This window comes from Stegostoma tigrinum, chromosome 4 (genome assembly GCF_030684315.1).
Source record: "Stegostoma tigrinum isolate sSteTig4 chromosome 4, sSteTig4.hap1, whole genome shotgun sequence".
Classification (NCBI taxonomy): Eukaryota; Metazoa; Chordata; class Chondrichthyes; order Orectolobiformes; family Stegostomatidae; genus Stegostoma; species Stegostoma tigrinum.
Window position 1 is genome coordinate 72,624,347 of NC_081357.1, and position 22,511 is coordinate 72,646,857.

The 22,511-nt window shown below is 41.3% G+C and overlaps 1 protein-coding gene across 6 annotated transcripts in view; it reads left to right on the forward strand.

The window, feature by feature from the left end:
* cd2ap (CD2-associated protein) overlaps positions 1–22,511 on the forward strand; it is a 222,590-nt gene that overhangs the window by 129,026 nt on the left and 71,053 nt on the right. For all 6 annotated transcript variants that reach the window (XM_059645412.1, XM_048531190.2, XM_048531192.2 and 3 more), the window contains 3 exons: positions 10,453–10,556; positions 16,968–17,091; positions 20,027–20,226. In XM_059645412.1, coding sequence (XP_059501395.1) covers positions 10,453–10,556; positions 16,968–17,091; positions 20,027–20,226 — 428 coding nt within the window. The remainder of the gene's footprint in view (positions 1–10,452; positions 10,557–16,967; positions 17,092–20,026; positions 20,227–22,511) is intronic.

Sequence of the window (22,511 nt, forward strand, 5' to 3'; positions counted from 1 at the left end):
GTTTGTTTTCAGACGTTTCGTTACCATTCTAGGTAACATCATCAGTGAGCCTCCGAAGCGCTTGTGTTATGTCCCGCTTTCTCTTTATCTGGTTAGGTTTCCTTGGGTTGGTGATGTCATTTCCTGCGTTGGTGATGTCAAATCTTCTCAAAACTTGCTGACATATTTTGAAGCAAATCCTATTTGAAGTACATGAAATTATATAATTTAAATTTGATGACCATTCAGCTAAACTGGCATCATTGGTATTGTAGTTACTTTGAGCCAACTCAGATTGCCTTTGGAATTTTATTGCATAAGTGGCCATTTTGAGGATGAGTTACTCTGCCTGATCTTAGTATTATTTCTGTAGATAATTCTGGCACCAGTACACTTTATTGTCCCTCCCTAGTTTTCCTGAGAAGGTTTGCAACTATCTACTTGAGCAGCTGTGTAGTTATAACCGGGTTTCTGGACCACTCTGGAGAACATTTAGAAATAAGAAATGGACAGAAAACTGAGAAGGGGTGACCGAATCCATTCCTTAAATGATGTGAATGAATCAATTGTCTTCCATCAGTTTCTGGCAACTGTTGTGTACTGAGAGCTTGCTTCAAATTGCCACCTTTGCCTAAGTAATGAGCAACAATTAATCTAAATTGCATTGTTTCAACTTAAGCGCTTTAGGCCATTCATAGGACTCCACAGCTGAAAATTGTTGCACATTGATTCATGACTTAAAAATTAACTCTACTGAACAATATTCCTTCTGTTTTAGTATTAATTAATACATGTATTGTTTAAGTAGTCCAAACATATAACTGTTGAGCATAGCATTATACGCAAATCTTTTGTCCTTTAGTTAAACAGCTGCTAGATGAAATGCGGATGTGACCTCACCCAATTTTAGCAAGTCTCCTTCATTTCTGCCCTGCAATAAAGACCAACGTGCCATTTGCCTTCCTAATTGCTTGCTGTGCCTGTATGCTAACTTTGTATTCCTTTTACAACCTACCCAAATCTGTCAGCATTTACAGGTTGCATGTCTTTATTAAAAAGAATTGATTTTTCCATTCTTGAAAGTGAATAGTTTCACACTTTGCCACGCAGTGCCCCATCCTACCATCTTGTTGCCTGCTCAGATTGTCTTTCTTTTTTCACAGCATCTCTGTCCTTCCCAGAGATTATCTGTCAACTAGCTTCACAGTGTGGTGAGGCCGTTGCCCTGTTTTTTTTTAAGTATTCTGCTAACCTTAAATTGCTTCTTTAAGTTGTTTGCTTTATTTTATCTCCATGCCTTTTTAGACTCTTCGTCCAGTCAACCCAAGTCAGCTCTCTCCTCGTAACTATAAATGGCGGATTCTTGTTTGTGATTGAAATGACTTGTACTCCAAGCTTAACCCGGATTAAATGGTACTCTGACAATAGGCCAGAGGAAGACATAGCCAAACTAGTGAAGTGGGCCAACATGTGATGCGTAAAATTTAACGCAGAGTGCTGGGAAGCGATATGCTTTGGTAAGAAGAATGTGGAGAGACAAAGCAAAAAAAAAAAAAAATTGCAAAGGAGATGCAGAAACTGAGACCTGGGATTGTGCGTACACAATTGATGGTGGCAGGTATTAGCCCCAACCACAATATTGTGACTAATTTCTTGGCATCATACGTTCAGAATTATGCCAGGGCCCTAGTAAGGGTGCGGAGATTTAGTAGATTGGTACCAATAATAAAAAGTTTAAGTTAAATGAAGAGCTAAGAGAAGTTGGGATTCTTGATCTTTTGTGTAGATAAGATCAAGGAAGAAGATTGGAGTGAGGTGTTCAAAATTATGAAGAGAATCAAATGAGTAAATAATGTTGAACTGTTCCATTGACACACATGTCAATAACTAAAAGTTACAGAATGAAGGTAGTTGGAAGAAGACCCAAGGTGATACGAAAAGGTTTACTATAATATATTCCAATCATGTGGAATGGATTGCCTAACATGATGGAAGATGATTCATAGTAATGTTCAGAAAGCTGGTTGAATATTTGATTAGTACTCAGATCCTAGCTATTCACAATTTGTTAATGATTTAGATGAGAGAACTCAATGTAATGTCTCAATTTGTAGATGACGCAAAGCGAGATGGAAGAGAAGCTATGAGGAGGATGCAGGGATGCTTCTATATGATTTGGGCAGGCTAAGTAGGCAAATGCATGGTAGATGCAGAATACTGCAGGTAAGGCAGATTATTAATTGAATGAAAATTGAGAGAAGGGAATGTTCAACCAGAGCTGGGTATCCTTTTGTGCAAGTGCAGCAGGGGGTAAAGAAAACAAACTCTGTTGACCTTCATAGTAGGAGGATTCAAAGAGTGAAACAAGGATGTCTTACTGCAGTCACGCAGGGGATTGGTGAGACCGCACCTGGAATAGTGTATGCAGTTTTCGCCTCCTTATCTGAGGAAGGATGCTCTTGCTACAGAGGGTGTGGTCTGAAAGGATCGCAGGGCTGATATGAGGTGAGATTGAGTCAATTAGGGGATAATCTCATAGAAACCTGTAAAATTCTAATTGGAGTTCAGAAAAGAAAATGGAAAGTTGAGAATGCTAAGAAGTGGCTAGAATAAAGGAAAACTCAAAGGGGCTTTATATAAAAAAAAACAAGAGACTAAATGTACAAGAACAGAATCCAGAGATTCAAGATGACCCATCCCGTTGACCCATCCGTTCCAGGCAGGCTGCTTTTGTTTTTGTTCCCTCTCTTCTTTTCAATGTGTCCTCTCTTTCTTTGCTTTTCTCCTCCTTCCTTATGTCACGGGGAAGCTGGAGCAGTGTGGTGGTGACGTGAGAGAGAGCTCATGCCTTCGTAGGCCTGACATGTGGACTCCTGGAATTGGAGCCCAGGTTTCGGTTGCAGCGATGACAGTGTGGGGAATCCTGTCTGCGATAGGCCTGAATTGGAGACCTTGCATAATTCCTGGAGCTGTGTTTGGAACCCTAGCTGATGAAGATCTAAGTTTTTTTTTAATTCCTGTGTTCCTCAAAATGGTGCCGGATTGTGGCAACAGAACACTTTTTTCACTGTATCTCCCTCAATGTGTGATAATAAATCATTCATAAAATATGAGCGTAGTTTTCAATAAATATTTTGAGTTAGCCTTCGCAACGGAAAAGGACAAAGCAGGTATAGACATCAGCTTGGAAGCCTGTGAAAACACTGGAAGAAATTTAGAGAGACTGGAGGTACAAATTGGTCTAGCAGCCTTTAAAGTGGATAAATCTGCTGGCCCAAATGAGATGTAGACAATCTTGTTGAGGGAGACCATGGATGACACATCAAGGAAGCTTGGCAGCAATTTTACGATCCTCTCTGGCCATAGGTGAAGTACCAGAGGACTGGAAGACTGCTAACATTGGATACTAAAAGAAAGTGAGGAAGTGATAGAACAGGTAATTATAGGCTACTCGGTCTCACCTCAGTGGCGAGAAAGCCAAAAGAAAGAAGTGTGAGGGACAGAATATATCTGCAATTGTAGAGATGTGGATTTACCAGCAACAGTCAGCATGAATTTGTTAAGGAATGGTTATGTTTGACACGTTTGATTGCAAGTTTGGAGGAACTAACCAGGAAAGTTGATGAGGGTGCAGAGGAGATTTACCAGGATGCTGGCTGGATTGGAGGGGATGGGGGAAGCGGGGTGAGGCATGAAGATAATGGTGGGGTTGGTTGTGGAGCAAGGGATCTAAAGACTGAAGGTTAAGACCAGACTATTCGTGTTAAGGAACACTTCCACATAAAAGGAATAGTAGAGGTTCGGAATTCTTAAATACATTACTTTTGATTCTGAGATAATACATTTGCTTGACAAAAATGTATCTGAGGCATATAGGCCAAAGGCAGGGATGTGGAATTAGGCTGCAGTTCAGCCATAATGGTGGAACAGGCTCGAGCTGCTAAATGGCTTACTCCTGTTCCTGTGCAGGGATGAAGAATCAAGGGGCATAGACTTACGACAAACATTCAGGAAAAACATTTCCAAGCTTGCTGGCAACACCACCTTATTGGTGGATCTCAAACAATGACGAGGTAGACTCATTGTGATAGAGTGCTCAGTGTCATGGTGTAAAGACAACAATCTGTCTATTAACACAAGCAAAACAAAGGAGCTACTCATTGACTCCAGGAAGCTAAGTGGAGAATGCTCCCCCACCCTCCCTGTGCCTCTGCCTGTGTCAATGATGCTGGTGTGGAGATGGTCAAGAGTTTCAAGTTCATAGAACATAGAACATTACAGCACAGTACAGTCCCTTCGGCCCTCGATGTTGTGCCGACCTGTCATACCGATCTGAAGCCCATCTAACCTACGCTATTCCATGTACGTCCATATGCTTATCCAATGACAACTTAAATGTACCTAAAGTTGGCGAATCTACTACTGTTGCAGGCAAAGCGTTCCATTCCCTTACTACTCTGAGTAAAGAAACTACCTCTGACATCTGTCCTATATCTTTCACCCCTCAATTTAAAGCTATGCCCCCTCGTGCTCGCCTTCACCATCCTAGGAAAAAGGCTCTCCCTATCCACCCTATCTAACCCTCTGATTATTTTATATGTTTCAATAAAGTCACCCCTCAACCTTCTCTCTAATGAAAACAGCCTCCAGTCCCCTCAGCCTTTCCTCATAAGACTTTCCCTCCATACCAGGCAACATCCTAGTAAATCTCCTCAGCACCCTTTCCAAAGCTTCCACATCCTCCTTATAATGCAGTGACCAGAACTGTACGCAATACTCCAAGTGCGGCCGCACCAGAGTTTTGTACAGCTGCAGCTTAACCTCTTGGTTCCGGAACTTGATCCCTCTATTAATAAAAGCTAAAACACTGTATGCCTTCTTGACAGCCCTGTCAACCTGGGTGGCAACTTTCAAGGATCTGTGTACTTGGACACCGAGATCTCTCTGCTCATCTACACTACCAAGAATCTTACCATTAGCCCAGTACTTTGCCTTCCGATTACTCCAACCAAAGTGCATCACCTCACACTTGTCTGCATTAAACTCCATTTGCCACCTCTCAGCCCAGCTCTGCAGCTTATCTATGTCTGTCTGCAACCTACAGCATCCTTCGCCACTATCCACAACTCCACCGATCTTAGTGTCATCTGCAAATTTACTAACCCATCCTTCTACGCCCTCATCCAGGTCATCTATAAAAATGACAAACGGCAGTGGACCCAACACCGACCCTTGTGGTACACCACTAGTAACTGGTCTCCAGGATGAACATTTTCCATCAACTACCACCCTCTGTCTTCTTTCAGCAAGCCAATTTCCGATCCAAGCTGCTATATCTCCCATAATTCCATTCCTCCACATTTTGTACAATAGCACAGTTGTGGGGAACCTTATCGAATGCCTTGCTGAAATCCATATACACCACATTAACCGGTTTACTCTCATCTACCTGTTTGGTCACCTTCTCAAAGAACTCAATAAGGTTTGTGAGGCACGACCTTCCCTTCACAAAACCGTGCCGACTATCCCTAATCAATTTATTCTTTTCGAGATGATTATAAATCCTATCCCTTAACCTTTTCCAACACTTTACCAACAACTGAGGTAAGGCTCACTGGTCTATAATTACCAGCGTTGTCTCTACTCCCCTTCTTGAACAGGGAAACCACATTTGCTATCCTCCGGTCGTCTGGCACTATTCCTGTAGACAATGACGAGTTAAAGATCAATGCCAAAGGCTCGGCAATCTCCTCCCTGGCTTCCCAGAGGATTCTAGGATAAATTCCATCCGGCGTAGGGGACTTATCTATCTTCACCCTCTCTAGGATTTCTAATACCTCTTCCTTGTGAACCTCAATCCCAGCTAGTCTGGTAGCCTGCATCTCAGTATTCTCCTCGACAACATTGTCGTTTTCTAGAGTGAATACTGTTGAAAAATATTCATTTAGTGCTTCCCCTATCTCCTCTGACTCCACACACAGCTTCCCACTACTATCCCTGATTGGGCCTAATCTTACTTTCGTCATTCTTTTTATTTCTTAAATATCTATAGAAAGCCTTAGGGTTTACCCTGATCCTATCCGCCAACAACTTCTCATGCCTCCTCCTGGCTCTTCTGAGCTCTCTCCTTCAGGTCCTTCCTGACTACCTCGTAGCCCTCAAGTGCCCTAACTGAGCCTTCACATCTCATCCTAACATAAGCCTCCTTCTTTCTCTTGACCAGAGATTCCACCTCCTTTGTAAACCACGGCTCCCGCGCTCTACAGCTTCCTCCCTGCCTGACAGGTACATACTTATCTAGGACTCACTGGAGCTTTTCCTTGAATAAGCTCCACATTTCTAATGTGCCCATCCCCTGCAGTTTCCTTCCCCATCCTATGCTCCCTAAATCTTGCCTAATCTCATCGTAATTGCCTTTTCCCCCAGCTATAACTCTTGCCCAGTGGTATACACCTTTCCCTTTCCATCACTAAAGTAAACATAACAGAATTGTGATCGCTGTCACCAAAGTGCTCACCTACTTCCAAATCTAACACCTGTCCAGGCTCATTACCCAGTACCAAATCTAATGGGGCTTCGCCCCTTGTTGGCCTAGTTCCTCGGAGTAATGATCACCAACAATCTGTCCTAATGCTGTGGTTAAAAAGCCCACCAATACCTCTATTTCTTCAGAAAGCTAGGGAGATTCAGCATGTTCACAATGATGTTTGCCAAATTTTTATAGACATACCAATAGAAAACATCCTATCTGGATGCACCACAGCTTGGAATGGCAACTGCTGTGCTGAAGACCACAAGAAATTACAGACAATTGTGAACACAACCCATTCCATGATGAAAACAAGCCTTTAGTTCACTCCCTCCATCGTCACTTGGGAAAGCAGCGAACATAATCAAAAACTCCTCCCACCCTGGTTATACTGTTTTCCATCCTCTTCTGTTGGGCAGAAGATACAATAGTTTGATTCAAGAACAGCTTTTTCTCCGCTGTTATCAAACTTTTGAATGGATCTTTGTAATATTTGAGTTGATCGCTCTGCACCTTTTCTCTAGCTGGAACACTATTCTGCATTTTGATCTGTTACCTGTATGTACTTATGAATGGTATGATTTGCCTGAATAATACACAAAACAATATGTTTCACTATTTCAGTACATACAACAATAACAAATCAAATTACCCAAAGCGGATGGAAGTCTGGAACACAGTGGTTGAGCCAGAAATTCTCATAACATTTTTGCAGTACTTAGATGTTGACTTGCATTGCCATAGCTTTCAGGGCTGTGGGCCAAAAAGTGGAAAATGGAATTAGTGTAACCAGAATTTTGTTAACAGATGTGGACATGATTGGCTGAATGGCCCTCTTCTGTGCTACAAGCAGCTGAGAGTCTGTAATGTTCTGTGGACAGTTTTGAATCCCAAAATGGGGTGAAATCAGTATTCCATTAAGGTATGGAATAAAAATCTCGGCAAATGGTGACCATCTAATCAGCATTGACTGATTGCCCTGAAAACACATCAGGTTCACTAAGATCCTTTAGGGAAGGAAAATGGCCATGTTTACACTATCTGGCCTTAATGAGACTCCAGACCCACAGCAATGTGGTTGACTCTTGTCTGCCCTCTGGGAAATTGGGCATGTGTAATAAATAATGGCCTGTCCAGAGATGCACACCTCCCTAAATATTTCAAAAGACATATATTTTAAAATGAATACCTTTCCTTGTGGTCCTATGAAGAACTGATACCACAATACTATAGGGGTACAAGTTGGCAGCTCAGCCAATCTGCTCAGGTATTCAGCAATAAATGCTGGTTCTGCCAATGACACCACACACTGAACAGCAAAATCAAAATGCTCTTTTTTTAAAAAAAAATCAACTTCATGATGGCATGAAGTTTAAAACGTGAAATACCAGGAATGCATTGCAAACTCTGTCTGTCTGGGCGTACAACACTGGAAAGTTTTTTTTCTTTGGGGATCCTGAGCACAGCTCGAGTGCTCAGCACAATTAATGGCAGATGCAAATTGAGTGAACGTTTGGATGTATTCATTTGGATACAAAATGTAGCCAAGAACTAGCCATTTCATACAAAATTGGCTTGAAGGTAGGACACAGATGGTGATGGCAGAGGGTTGATTTCAGATTGGAGGCCTGTGACCAGTGGTGTGCTGCAAGGATCAGTGCTGGGTCCACTGCTTTTCATCATCTATATAAATGATTTTGATGTGAGTGTAATAAGAATGGTTAGTAAGACTACAAGTGACACCAAAATTGGTGGGGTAGTGGACAGTGAAGAAGGTTACCTCAGAGTACAGCAGGACCGTAATCGGATGAGCCAATGGACTGAGGAATTGCAGATGGAGTTTAATTTAGATAAATATGAGGTAATGCATTTTGGTAAGGCAAATCAGGGTAGGGCTTATACTCTCTTAATGGTGTATGGAAAGCATAGCTAAATGAAGAGATCTTATGGTGCAGGTTCATAGCTCCTTGAAGATGGAGTCACAGGTGGACAGGGTAGTGAAAAAGGCTATGGAACATTTGACTTTATTAGTCAGTGTATCGGGTATAGGAGTTAGGATGTCAGGTTGAGGCTGAATAGCACATTTGTTAGGCCACCTTTGGAACACTGCATATGATTCTGTTCTCCCTGCTGTAGGAAGGACGTTGTTAAACCTGAAAGGGTTCGGAAAAGATTAACAAGGATGTTGCCAGAGTTGGAGGGTTTAAGCTGTGCAGAGAGGCTATTTTCTTTGGAGCATTGGAGGCTGAGGGGTGACCTTATAGATATTAATATAATCATGAGGGGCATGGACAGGGTGAATAGTCAAGGTCTTTTCCCCAGGTTTGGGGAGTCCAAAACTAGAGGGCATAGGTTTTTGGTGAGAGGGGAAAGGCTTAAAAGAGACCTAAGCAGCAATGTTTTCATGCAGAGGATGGTGCCTGTCTGGAATGAACTACCAGAGGAGGTGGTGGAGGCTGGTCGAGAAGAGGAGGAGGACACAATTATGATATTGAGCTCTGGCTATAATCCTATTGAATGGTGAAGCAGGCCTCAGGGCTGAATAGCCTAATCCTTCTCGTACCTACTATGTTCTGTTTCACCAAATGTTCACCTGGTAGTTACGTGTGAACGCTCAATTGAAAGTTCTGTTGCTGGCCGTGGGGTTCTGAACCGAACAGTAACAGTGGTAAATGTTATCTTTTTCTTATCTATACAGCACAGGAAAAGATCGCATGTTTTTATAAATATATATTTACATATATATTACCCAGTGATCTGTTCAGGTATTTTAACTGATTTTGCCAGAGTTTTATTTTAATCATCCGTGGGATGGTGTGTTACTGGCTGGCCAGCATTTATTGCTCATCCTCTGTGTCATCTCCACATGACATTTAATGGTGCTTTCATTTCTTTAGCCATCAGGGTTAATATAGTGGGGGATAGTCTTTGACCCAAATCTGAATTGGACCAGCCATATGTATACTGTAGGTGTTACAGTAAGCAAGGGGTTAGGAATTCTGCAGTGAATAGCTGTCCTCTGTAGCCTGCTCATCATTTACATGGGTTTGTCAGGAATGTGATGAAATACTCTCCACTTATCTGGATCCAGCTCTAAAAACATTGCAGTCTAATGCTTTCCAAGTGGTCTGCTTGATTAGCTCCCCGTCTACTGCCTGAACCATTCATCCATTTCAGCTTTGCACATTGGTGTAGGATGTGTTGGATCTGCAAGATAGGCTGCAACGTTTCTCCAACCCTACTTTACAGCATTTTCTGAACCCATGACCATGGCCACCAAGTAGGTCAAGGGCTATGAATGCATGGGAATGCCTCAATTGCAAGTTTCCCTCCAAGCTACACAGTGTCCTCATCCTTATCATCATTCCTTCATTGTCGGTGAGTCAAAAACCTGCAACTCCTGATCAGTACTTTCGTTTGAAACTACGCTGTGTTATGAGTTGGTGTTGCCTTCAAAGTGAAAATAGTTTTCAACAAAGGGAGTTTCAGTGATTTTTCTGACAGGGAAATAGTGTGAAAGTTAAGAATTACTCAGCAGACAATACAAACTGCTCTACTTTGAGCGACGGTAAGTCATGGTTTTCAAAACTTAGTTTCCATTGGTGACATGGCATCTGGAAATTTAACTGTTGGTAAATACAGACCTCCAACTTTTTATGAATGTGTCTTTTTTTTGAAGTTGAAAAATGCAGCAATTTGCGTTGAACTCTACATCATAATTAAGTACTTTGGTATTTCAGAAACTCGAGTGCCGTGTTAGTGCAGTGGAGAGAGGGATGGAGTTATGTGAGGTGGGAAAGCTGCTTAATTTGCAAACCAAATTTTCTGTGAATTTTACATTTAAGTTGTCGTTCATAAAGTTATATCTGAGAAACATAGCTTCTTGTAAAATTATTTCCAGTTCATACCGTTAAAAGCAATTTCTGTGATGTCAATCCCAACAGGAAGATCAAAGAAGAGGCATTGCGAAACACTGTTTGATTATATCCCTCAAAATGAGGATGAATTGGAAATCAAAACTGGAGATCTCATTGAAATAATTGAAGAGGTAAAGTATTTTATTGGCAATTGAAATCTTTTCTTCCCTAGGTAGCAGTGGTTGAAAATTTCAGATGTAAAATTGTTTTGTGATGGAATAGGTGATGGAAGGAAGACTTAAAAACCTTTGCCAAAAGTTGTGCATTTGTTTGTCTGCCACCTGATGCACACAGATTTGTTTAGAAAGTGTAAACCTTGTGTTTAATTTTTCTTACTCGAAGATCACCTCCACTCTTGCAACTGAATTAACTCAACTATTTCTAAACCCAGTCTCTCAAATGTTGTCAAACTGGTTGCAAAATTCATGGTGCTTTGTGGTTAAGTAAGCCAGCTCATGTCTGTTAAATAGATGGTATTTTCTCTGCGTAGGCTCAATTTAGCACAAAGCACCATGAATTCCAGTGATGCAATGGTAGCATTCCTACCTCTGGGCCAGGAGACTGGAGTTCAAGTTCCACCTCCAGAGTTGTGTAACAACAGCTCTGAACAGGTTGAGAAGAAAATATTTTTTAAAAAGCACACACTAGTTTTTGCATTAATTGTACAATGGCAAAAGGTGTATATAGCTGTACAATAACAGGAAATTATATTTTATCCACTTTGCTTGCACAGTTAGTTACACATTTGCTTGTTTATTTGGAGAAGGATTGAAAAAATCTGTCTTTTTATGACTGGCTAGTGTAACATGGCAATTGTTCTGGGGACAACTAGCCTAATCCACAAAAGTATGGCAACTTGAATGAAAACCTTTTAGTACTTCAATGTATTTTGAACTCCAAAATAAGGATTTCTGCTTGGAATGAAATGATGTATGGTCAAAGTTCTTGCAGTAAAACTTGTTTCTAACCATTACACTTGTTCTATATTTTATAGATATGAATTAGATTTAATTAACTTTTACGATTTCTTTTTTCTGCCACTTGCCACAGCCCTCTCTTTCCCCCACGTGAAACCTTGATGACTCAAGGTAAATGTTTGTCCCTTTATTAATATCGCTGAAAACAAGGAACTTCTTCGATGATCCTGTCTGACTTCCTGATGACGTAGGTGCAACTCTCATTAGCTGCCACCTCAGTGACCTTATGTCAGTATAAATACAGTGGCTACAAGATCAGGTTAGAGGCTAGGAATATGGCAATGAGTAATTCACCTGTCTCTCCAAAGCCTGTCCACCATCGACAAGGCACAAGTTAAGATTGTGATGGAATACTCTCCACTTGTCTGTATGTGGGCTGCCCCAACAACACTCTCTGGAAGCTTGACACAATCCAGGACAAAGCAACTCACTTAATTGACACTACATCCACAAGCATCTACTTCATCCATCACTGATGCTCAGTAGCAGCAGTGTGCACTACCTACAAGATGCACTGCAGAAATTCACCAGAGATCCTCGGACTGCATCTCGCAAATGCACAACCACTTCCTCCTAGAAAGACAAGGGCAGCAGGTACATGGAACATGAGCACCTGCAAGTTGCTTACTAACCTGACTTGGATATATATCGCTGTTCCTTCATTGTTGCTGGCTCAAAATCTTGAAATTTCCTTCCAGATGGCACCTTCTCAACAGCAACTAGGGATGGGCAAGAAATGCTGGCTAGCCAGTGATGCCCACACCTTGTGAGTGAATAACAATTAAATGTGGTGAATCCAGTTGAAATTTTGCTCAATGATAATCCCAAGGATGTTGATAGTGGGGGATTCAGTGATGACAACACCATTCGATGTCAAGAATTATTAAGTGAAACTGGATGACCGCCCAGCATTGACCTAGGCACTAGGCACAAGTGCAAACTCCTCAATGGCAACCCTGAGGATAGAAACGCTGCGGCGAGTTACACACCTCCAGTCTCCCCAAAGCCTGTCCGCCAGCTACAAGGCACAAGTCAGGACAGTGATGGAATACTCCCCACTTGTCTAGATGGATGCAGCTCCAACAACACTGGCTGACGCCATCCAAGATAAAGCAGCCCTTTGGATTGGTATCACGTCTATTTCCTCTTCTGATGTGCGCAAAAGCAGCATGTACCATCTAGAAGATGCAGTGCAGTAATTCACTAAGGCATTTTTGATAGTCCGCCACCCCCCCCCCCCCCCCCCCCCAACCTAGATGGGAAAGGGCAGTAGATACAAGAGAACATGACCACCTGCAAGTTCCCCTTAAATCTTGCTCCATCCTGACTTGGAACGATATCACAGTCCCTCACCATCCCTGTGCCATTCAAGTGGTAGTGGAGCAAAATGCATGGGGCACCTCTTGAGGACAGTTAGGCACAAGTGAAAATGCTGACCTTACCAATAACTTGCAGGACCTGTGACTGAAATTTTTTTTTGAAAAGACGTTTAATCAGACCTTCATCAAGATGGCTAGTACAATGGGAATGTGAAACAGATACAGTTACTTCTGATTTAATTGAGGCAGTTTGGAGGCGGAGTAAAGTAGCTTTACCTGAGAGACTAAAGATAATAAAATGTGAGGCTGGATGAACACAGCAGGCCAAGCAGCATCTCAGGAGCACAAAAGCTGACGTTTCGGGCCTAGACCCTTCATCCTCTGATGAAGGGTCTAGGCCCGAAACGTCAGCTTTTGTGCTCCTGAGATGCTGCTTGGCCTGCTGTGTTCATCCAGCCTCACATTTTATTATCTTGGAATCTCCAGCATCTGCAGTTCCCATTATCTCTGATACTATTTTACCTGAGAGACTGTTGAGGCTTAGACCCCAGCAGATTTAGGGAGATAACAAGTTGTGGATCCAGCAGCTAAGCATTTTTCCAGCATGGGCAATGGGACTAGAAAAGCAGCAGTATTGGCCCACTCAATGCAATATATCGACTTGAATTTGCAGGACTCTTTCCCCCCACCAAACCCCCCAGCCAAACCCATGATCTCTTGTACCAATCCTGAATAGTTGCTTGTTGAGGAGATGGTAGTGGGAAATTAGTGAATGTAAGAGTCATGGGATTTGTCACCTTTAGCATGATTATGTTTTTAGTGTAAACACAGATTACCATCTCATTGTCCACAGAACCTACTTTGTCTGTCACTGGACGAAAATGCTATCAATGCAAGATAGCTTGATGTTGTTAAATGGCTTTGATGTGGAAATAGGTAGATTTACCTGAAAATCATTTGTAAACAGATAAAATAAATAAAACTAAACCCAGATGGAGAACATCTTTGTAGAATTTATAGGTGTTTGTCATGGGAATCAATATCCTTGTATTTTTATACATTTTTATTTAACTGTTCTTAAGATGTGTAAAGATTGTCACAAAGCAGCAAACTGCTTTGACTAAGCTAAGTGAACAATTATTGCCACAGCTAGCCACAGTCCACAATTGTCTAGTGGTGAATTCCTGCAGCAGAGATTAATTTCATAATGCTAAACAAATTGTTAAAAGTTTACCATGTTGGATTACTCTTTAGTTGTGAAGCAGTCATGATATATTTGTGCAAATAATTTTTCTGTTTCCGTTAGGGAAGCATTTGAACTAGTTTTACATGATTAGCAGGATGTACTGCAGGTATTTGTTTTGTTTGAATCACTCACACAAGTTGGGGTCAGGAGATGTAGCACTAGCGAGTATCACGTGAAACATATTTCAACATGGGGTGGGGACAGAGAGTGAGGATTAGTTGGTATGAGGAATAGAACAATCGAAGTAGCTGTAATTAGAAGTGCATTTTTCTGGGTGGATATGCGCTTTGTGTTTGTACAACCTGCAGATCATCAACTGTCCTTAGTCACGATGGATTCTCTGTTTCTGTTGCTTAATGCAGAACAACACTAACCCTTTAAGTGTTTCTCTTCTACTGTTATGGATGTTTCTGATTGGCCATTGCCAGTAGAAAAATTAAAGCAGCCTTCTCTGTGGATTGGATGAAAGCATGTTGCTTCAGGCATAGGTGGGTCCACGTTGCAACTGTCGTCTGTAATCATTTTTGATTCTAATGAAGAGTATTTGCAGAGGTGTTAACTCCACAAGTACTGCACTTACCTTGCTGGTTGCAATAAATGGCCAAGATATTCCAGTCACTTTTGCCCCTGACTGGATTTTAAAATTACACCATTTTTTGGATGATATCTGCACAGGAGCTTCCTGGATTGTGGCCTTCTGTTCCAAAGCTGATGGAATCGTCTCCAGCAGCAGCAAAGATTATTTAGAAGCCTTTTGCAGCATTAAGTAACATAGAGGCAAAGGCAGTGTTGTATTAAATGGGGATTTTAACTTGAACGTAGATTGGGAGAGGTAAACAAACACCTGTCAGAAAGGTAGTGAACTTCTAGATTGTGTTTAGGATAGGTTCCCATAGCAATATGTCCTGGATACAACAAGCAGATTAATGATCTTGAATTTAGTAGTAACTGATGAGTCAGATTTTAATTGGGAAACTTAATTGTCAGTGAACATTTTATCAAATTGCGATCATCGCATGGTTGAGTTTAATGCTGTGTTAGAAAGTGAAAAGCATGAAGCAGCTAACAATTTTAGATTTTAGAAACAAAGAACAAAAGCGGAACATAGGAACAGGCCCTTCAGCCCTCCAAGCCTGTGCCAATCATTATGCCCTGACTGAACCTTTTGCCCTTATTCAGTCCGTATCCCTGTATTCACGCTGTATTTGTGTAACCATCTAGAACCTCTGAAATGTCGCTAACGTGCCTGCTTCCTCCTCCACCTCCGGCAGTTCATTCCAGGCACCTACCACTCTCTGCGTGAAAAACTTTCTCGCACATCTCCCTTAAACTTTTGCCGTCTTACCTTGAACATCTGCCCCCTTGTAATTGAAATCTCAACCCCGGGAAAAAGCCTCTGACTATCCACTCTACCTATGCCTCTCATAATTACCCACATTATCTTAACAACTTTGAGAATGGCATAAAAAGTCATATGTCAAAATGTGCTGATGACACAAAGTTAGGAGACATTGTAGACGGTGTAAATGATAGCATAAAATTATAAAGGGATATTGATTCACGAAGCAAATAAGCAAACAGTGATAGTTAGATTTCAGTGTAAGCAAGTGTGAGGTTATCCATTTTTGGACCAAAAAAGAAAGATCTGGATATTTCGCTGGTATGAAGTTAAATACAGTAGATGTCCAAAGAGAGTATTGGGTTCTGGAGCATGATCTTTAAAATGTTACAAATGTGAATGGAAAATAATCAAGAAAGCTAATTGAATGCTGGCCTTTACATCCAGAGGACTGGAGTAAGAGGATGTGGAAGTGGTGCTGCAATTAGACAAAACCCTGATTACAGCCCGTTTGGAGTACAGTGAATGATCTGGGCACTATACCACAGGAAGGATTTATTGGCCTTGGAGGGAGTACTCAACATAGGTTTACAAGGATGATACCTGGACTTCAGGGGTTAAGGAGAAATTATACGAACCAGTCCTATTTTCTCTACGATTTTGAAGGTTAACGGGTGATCTGATCAAAGTCTTCTAGATAATAACAGGAAAAGACAGGGTAGGACAAACTATTTACACTGGCTGGGAACCCTAGAATGAAGGAGCATAGTCCAAATGTTAGGCCCAGACCATTCAGGAGGGCTGTTAGGAGTCACTTCTGCATCAAAACATGGTAGATATCTGAGACTTTCAGAAATGGCAGTGGATACTGGATCAGTTTATAATTTTGAGATAAATTTTTAAGCAAGGGTATTAAGGGATGTGGGCCAAAGGCAGGTGTGTGCAGTTAGGCCAAAGTTCAGCCATGATCTCATTGAATGGTGTAATGGGGTTGAATGGCCTACACCTGTTCTTGTGTTATATTCTGTAGCAGACACCTGTCTGGGGAAGCCCAAAAGCTAAGTCAGGAGTAGGAAGCTCAGTTACAGAATCAATACTCTGGGTGGATTGTGAGATTTGGGTCTGGTTTGGAGGTAGTCAGGTTGTCTCCAGTTTGTGCAGTGTCTGGTCAGGGATATGTCAGCTCTGCTGTGGTGGTTTGGAGGGATGGTGTTGGGTCCAGCTTTTGGTTACCATAGTTGGTGGATATTGCGTGGTCAGTCAGGTTTCAATTTAGTAGTTACCAGAAGTTAGTTGATTTTTAATTCTCTAACGTTTCCTAAATAACTAAAAGCTTAAGAGAGTCAGATACTTCCTAAAATCTGACTTTTTTCCAATGATTCCAGAAGCAGGTGAATGCAATTTCCTTGGAGTCAAACTTGTCAGGACCCCACGGAATTCATGACATGCAATTCCAATCGTATGTTGCAGTAATGAGTATCATGTCATTTAAATATCTGGTTCAGTATATCAATTGCAGTCAATTATGCCATCTAGTGGGCACAATGCACCAGCTCATTGGGTTACAAAGTAATCATGTTAACAGTGTCTGCAGACTTTTGTGTTATTTACACTTGGTTGTCCTTCTGTTTTTGGACTTTAATGAGTTGTATTTCCTGCAGGTTGAGGAAGGTTGGTGGAGGGGAATCCTGAATGAGAAAATCGGGTTGTTTCCATCCAATTTTGTGAAGGAGTTGATTGATCAGACGGAAGATGGTGACTCCAGTGAAATCTCAACTGAACCAGGTAGTGACAAACTTATTTTTTTTACAAACCACCAGCATTATTGAGAACCAATTCAGAGGTGGCTGTAAAGCAAACTATTTCATATGTGCAGAATAAATTGGAGTATGTTAAGTGACTCAGCTGGCAGCATTCCTGTGTCCCAGTAATTTACTCTGTAAATTCAAGTCTTTTTGTTAAAATGCTGAAGTATCATAATACTCACACAGCATAAAGAACTGTTCTGTTCAAGATGTTGGGATGGATTTTCATTTCTATTGTTTGGGTAAATCTGACCATCATTGTTCTCTGCCTCTTCTGTTTCTATTCTTTTCAATAGTAGGGTAAAATCAAGTGGATGTTCCCAGCCTACAGCCCATCCTGCCATATTTTCCTGAATAGCCTGGGCAATATGAAGTTTGAAAGAATTCATTTCGGGTGGAAACAGATGCAGGACGCCTGGGTTTAGGTCCATGGTGTCAGGGGTCATTGTCAGAGTGGGGTACAAGGTGGTGAGTCAGTTTAACAATTACCCAGGAGTAGGAGGAAGTTTGAGGAATTATTCTTCCATCTTTTGAAGTATAAGCTTGAGTGAGTCAGAATCCTCTGAAAATTCTGCCTCTAGCTCAGAGTTGAGGACTTTGACGGCGTGTTCTAGATGGCAAATTGTTACCGTGGAACGAGTTAGAGTCACAGGAATGTACAGCGTGGGAACAGCCCTTTGGGTCCAACTCATCCGTGCCAGCCAGATATCGTAAATTAATCTAGTCCCATCTGCCAGCTTTTGGCCCATATTCCTCTAAAACCTTTGTGTACCCGTCCAGATGCCTTTTAAATGTTGTGGTTGTACCAGCCGCCTCCACTTTGACTGGCAGCTCATTCCATACATGCGCCACTTACTGCATAGAATATGTGGCCCCCTTCCCCTCTCATTTTAAACCTACGCCCTGTGTTATCTTGGACACCCTGACCCAAGGGAAAGGACCTTGACTATTTACCCTAAGCGTGCCCCTCATGATTTTACAAACCTTCATAACATCAATCCTCAACCTCCAATGCTCCACAGGACACCGGTTCTGTCGTGCAATTTCAATCAATGCTGCTTCAATGGCTATATTCCCATCTGGAAATTTGGGCCACAGTCACTCTTGGATACCTTTTGACCCCAAGTAATCTGGCAGATATGTCATTGCTTCTTAATTTTAATCAAGATGAGGAGTGCTAACTGGCTGATTGTTGACTATAAAGCTGTCCACCTTAAATAAAGATGCTGTAAAGTGATTGGCTGGTAGCAAATAATTTATTCATGTCTTTGTCTGGGTTTATCCTCTCTGAACTGGTTACGTTCTGCTCAGGCAGATTTGTGGAGTCCTACACAACTGTCAGAAGAAGGCACACCGTGTCCCCCTTTTCACTGCAGTCAGCTGCTGTATTCTGACATGTGAAGGACCTGTCCACCATTTTGCATTTAGCCTTTGACAGCAGTTGTCAAATGTTAAGTTGGGGGTCAGGGTTCCTGGGGAAAGCTGTCAGATGGATAGGGGCTAGAGTGCAAAATGGCAACGAAGTCAGCTAAGTGATCCAGTGTTTAGGGGAGGTCAGGGTGGATGCTAGAAATCATGCCTGGTGGGTTCTGGCTTTGTGGTTGAGGTTGTGGTGGTGCCAGTTCAATGGTTTGGATGGCTCTGGCAGGTGGAGTTTGGTTGTGGTGTGGGTGGGACCATGTTAGGTGGGCGAAGTCTGATCACATTCAGATCTGTGGGATGTAAGCAGGATAGGATTGGGTGGTGTGAATTCAGTGTAGAGTGTTTTAAACTGGGAAGCAACGCCCTTGTCATATTATTGCTGGATTTATGAAGCTAGAGTGCAAGGTAATGTGCTGGGGACCTGGTTTTGAATTCCACTTATGCAGATGGTGGTATTTGAATTCCATAAACTTAGAGTCTAATGGTGAAGCTGAAACCATTTCTGGTTCACTCGAGTACTTCATGAAAGGAAAGGTGCCATCCTTATCTGGCCTGTGACTCCAGACCCACTGCAATGTGGTTGACTATTAACTGCCCTCTGGGCAATTAGAGGTCAGCAGTAAATGCTAACCTAGCAAGTGGTTGCCACATCAAAGAAAGCTCGCTCAGGTGTTGTACTGTGTACTTAATTGTCTGACGTTTCCTTGAGTGACTCTCTCACTTAACAGATTCAGAAGTGCTTACAATGAAGTTGTGATGCACAACTCCCAACTCCGTTGGAATAATGATCGTCTGACTAACAGATAATCGGAACCATTCTTTCCAGAGTTGATAAATTTGTTATTACTTCCTCAGATAGCAAGAGAATGTTGGTTTGGGTGCAAATGCAAGAAATACAGGTGGAGTGATCCTCTTCCTTTGAAGAATCACTATCTTGAAACTTAAGTGTTTGAAAGACTCGTCCAAATAACTAGTCTTGACAACTACTTATTTTCCTGTAATTGTCACTCTGTTATCTTCACTGCAATGTCCACAACTGAGCTTGCAAGGTTACCTTTTGTATTTTTCACACTACAAAGTCCTTCATGGGCCAGTTTGTGCTCACCTATTGCAATTGCACCAATTTCTTGTTCAAGGTTGTTCCAGTTTTGCACTGTATGGTGACTGACTGTGGTCTGGATGCATTGTTTGCCTGGTTTTGACGTACTGTATTGTTTGGTGCCAGTGTAAATAAAGAAAGATTTTGCAAAGAGTTTGAGAGATGCCAATACGTGCATTTATCACCTCTGCTTAATCCTGTTATGTGTGAATGGTGTCTGAGGTTGAAGAACCTCTAAAATAGATTTGTGTATAAATGTAAAGCTAATCCTCTTAGGTCTATTCTGAATTTGTTAGCTGACAATTAATTTGTTTATGCTGTTTTAAAGATGGATGGGTTACATGAGTAAAAATAATTGTTTTCCACATTTAAGCACATTGCTTTGCTCTAACAGATGTACCGGTCAAGGATTTAATTGGACTGGGACCTACATCGCCGACGGAATTCACAGGGAATGAGAGTCCAGGAACTGGAACAACTGCCCAACCAAAGAAAATCCGTGGTGTGGGGTTTGGAGACATATTTAAGGAAGGATCTGTAAAATTAAAATCAAGGTTATCCAATTCTGACTTGGAGGATAAAAAGTCAGAAAAGGTAGGCTGCGTATTACTGTAGAGGTATTGTCCACAGTAGTTGATTTGTGTGACGTGAAGTATCATGTTTTTCTTACAATGAAAAATGCTCAGACATACAACTACTGTACTTCATCAATACTAAAATTAATAGAAAATTTTTTTTTTGGAAAATAATTTGAATTCTGATTGCATTGATCTATTGATTAATTAAACTCCTGGTAATGAGATTGTTATTAGATTTAGCAATTGGCCTAAATGCATGTCAGCTTGGTTTGATGGTGCACTCTCCTCTTGCTGGATTGTACATTTGAGCTTAATTCCAGGGTTTGAGTTTGTAGTTTGGCCAGTAGAGGAATACTAAACGATCAGACGTTCTCTTCAGATAAGAGGTCCCAGTGTCTGTTTTGAACTTCCAGTAAGAGTTGACACAAGGCATTAAATACTCCCAGAGTTGTAACCAACATTTATTTGTTAATTAACAATACAGCACAGATTGACCGATTTTCTACCCCAACAATATTATGAAAACTGTGCATCTAAAATCTTGGCTTGACTTTACAAATGTGTGAATAGTGAGCCAAAGTAAGCCATTCAACCCCGATAACCTTTGATACCCTTCCTGAACAGGAAACTGCCCATCTCAACTGTTAAAATATCAATGGCCCTGTCTCCGCTCCCTTTTAAGACACTGTGCCTCAATGACGTATGTCAGGACCATTTAGGAATGTATAAATTCCAGTCATGTTACCTCTCACTCTTCAGAATTCGAGTGAAAACAGCCTGTCCAGCCCATACGCCTAAAGCAGCCTTTTCATTCCAAGTATCAGTTTACTCATGTAAAAGCAAAATACTAAGATCTGAAATAAAAACAATATGTGGTAGAAAAACTCAACAGGTCTGGTTGCATCTGCGGAGAAAGAAAGAATGGGTGTTCTGGAGAGGCAAATTTGACTCAAAATGTGAACTATGTTTCTCTCTGCACAGATGCTGCAAGACTTAGAGCTTTTACGGCATTTTCTGCTTATATTATTGATCTTGTAAACCACCTGCAATGCGTTCTTCCTTAAACAAGCAAATCGAAAACAACAGCATTAAACAATTTCCTGTATAACTAAAGCATGATATGCTTGCCTTTGTTAACTTCCTCTTTTGCTAGTCGACAGCATCTCCGTAACCACTCTAAATACTTGCTGTATCTGCATACTAACATTTGTGACCATGTACTAGAAGACTAAAATCGCACTGCACTTGGCACTTCAGTGGCTTTTTGGGTTTTCCTGCTGCGTGAGCAACTTCATACTTTCCTACATTATAGTCTACGTGCCAGATTTCTGCCTTCTCATTTAACCTATCCGTAGCCATCTGCATCCTTGTCACATGATCTTCACAACGTGATTTCCCAACTAAACTTGTGTCATTTGCACATGTTGTTGTCATCATGTCTTCTTTGTCTCATCAAAGTAATTGGCTTTTTTTTTGAAAATGTTAGCATACCTGACACCACTGTGTTGGGCACGTGTCATGTTCTTGCGATGATTTGTCCATATTCTGTTTTCTGCCAGCCAGGCAATACACTATTAAAGCTGGTGTGTTAGTCCTAGATCATGAGCTCCTATTTTGCAATTTTTGTTGATGTAGTACCTCATTAACTGCCTTCTGAAGATCCAAGTACAGTGCATCAACAGGCTCCCTTTTTTCCACATTCCTTCAAGTTTGATTTCTCCTTGACAAAACTGTGCAGTCTCTTTTTGATTGCCTTGAGTTATTCTGAGTAACCAGTTACAGCCTCCTTGATTGATTAATTCAAAAACTTTTTCTGTGATTGTCAGGCTAGGCTATAGTTTATTTGCTGCCTTCCACCCTTTTTGAATGGAGTGGCTCTCATTCTGGGCTAACGGAACCTTTACTGATCTAAAAGTATTTTGGAAATTTAGCACCAATGCATCGACTGCTTCATTAGCCACATCGTCTTGAGGATCAGCATTCAATTTCTCTACACTACTGTTGCAATCTATTCTTGAATTCTACCTGTCTTCCCCCCAAGCTCTAATTTATTTGACCTGATTCATTCATTGATTTTTAGGCATTCTCTGCCAATCCTTGTATTTCAACATTTATCTTCATGTAATTGTGTTTTTCTTTCTTCAAGTTTAATGACCTCCTTAACTACTTTAGTTAACCATGCTCATTGGCCCGCCCCTTGAAATTTTTCTTTCCAGTAAGATTGTCATTATTTGAGTATTCTGTAATATCTCTTTAAATGTCTTCTGTGGATGTTTCTCGTCATATAGTATCCCAGTTCAC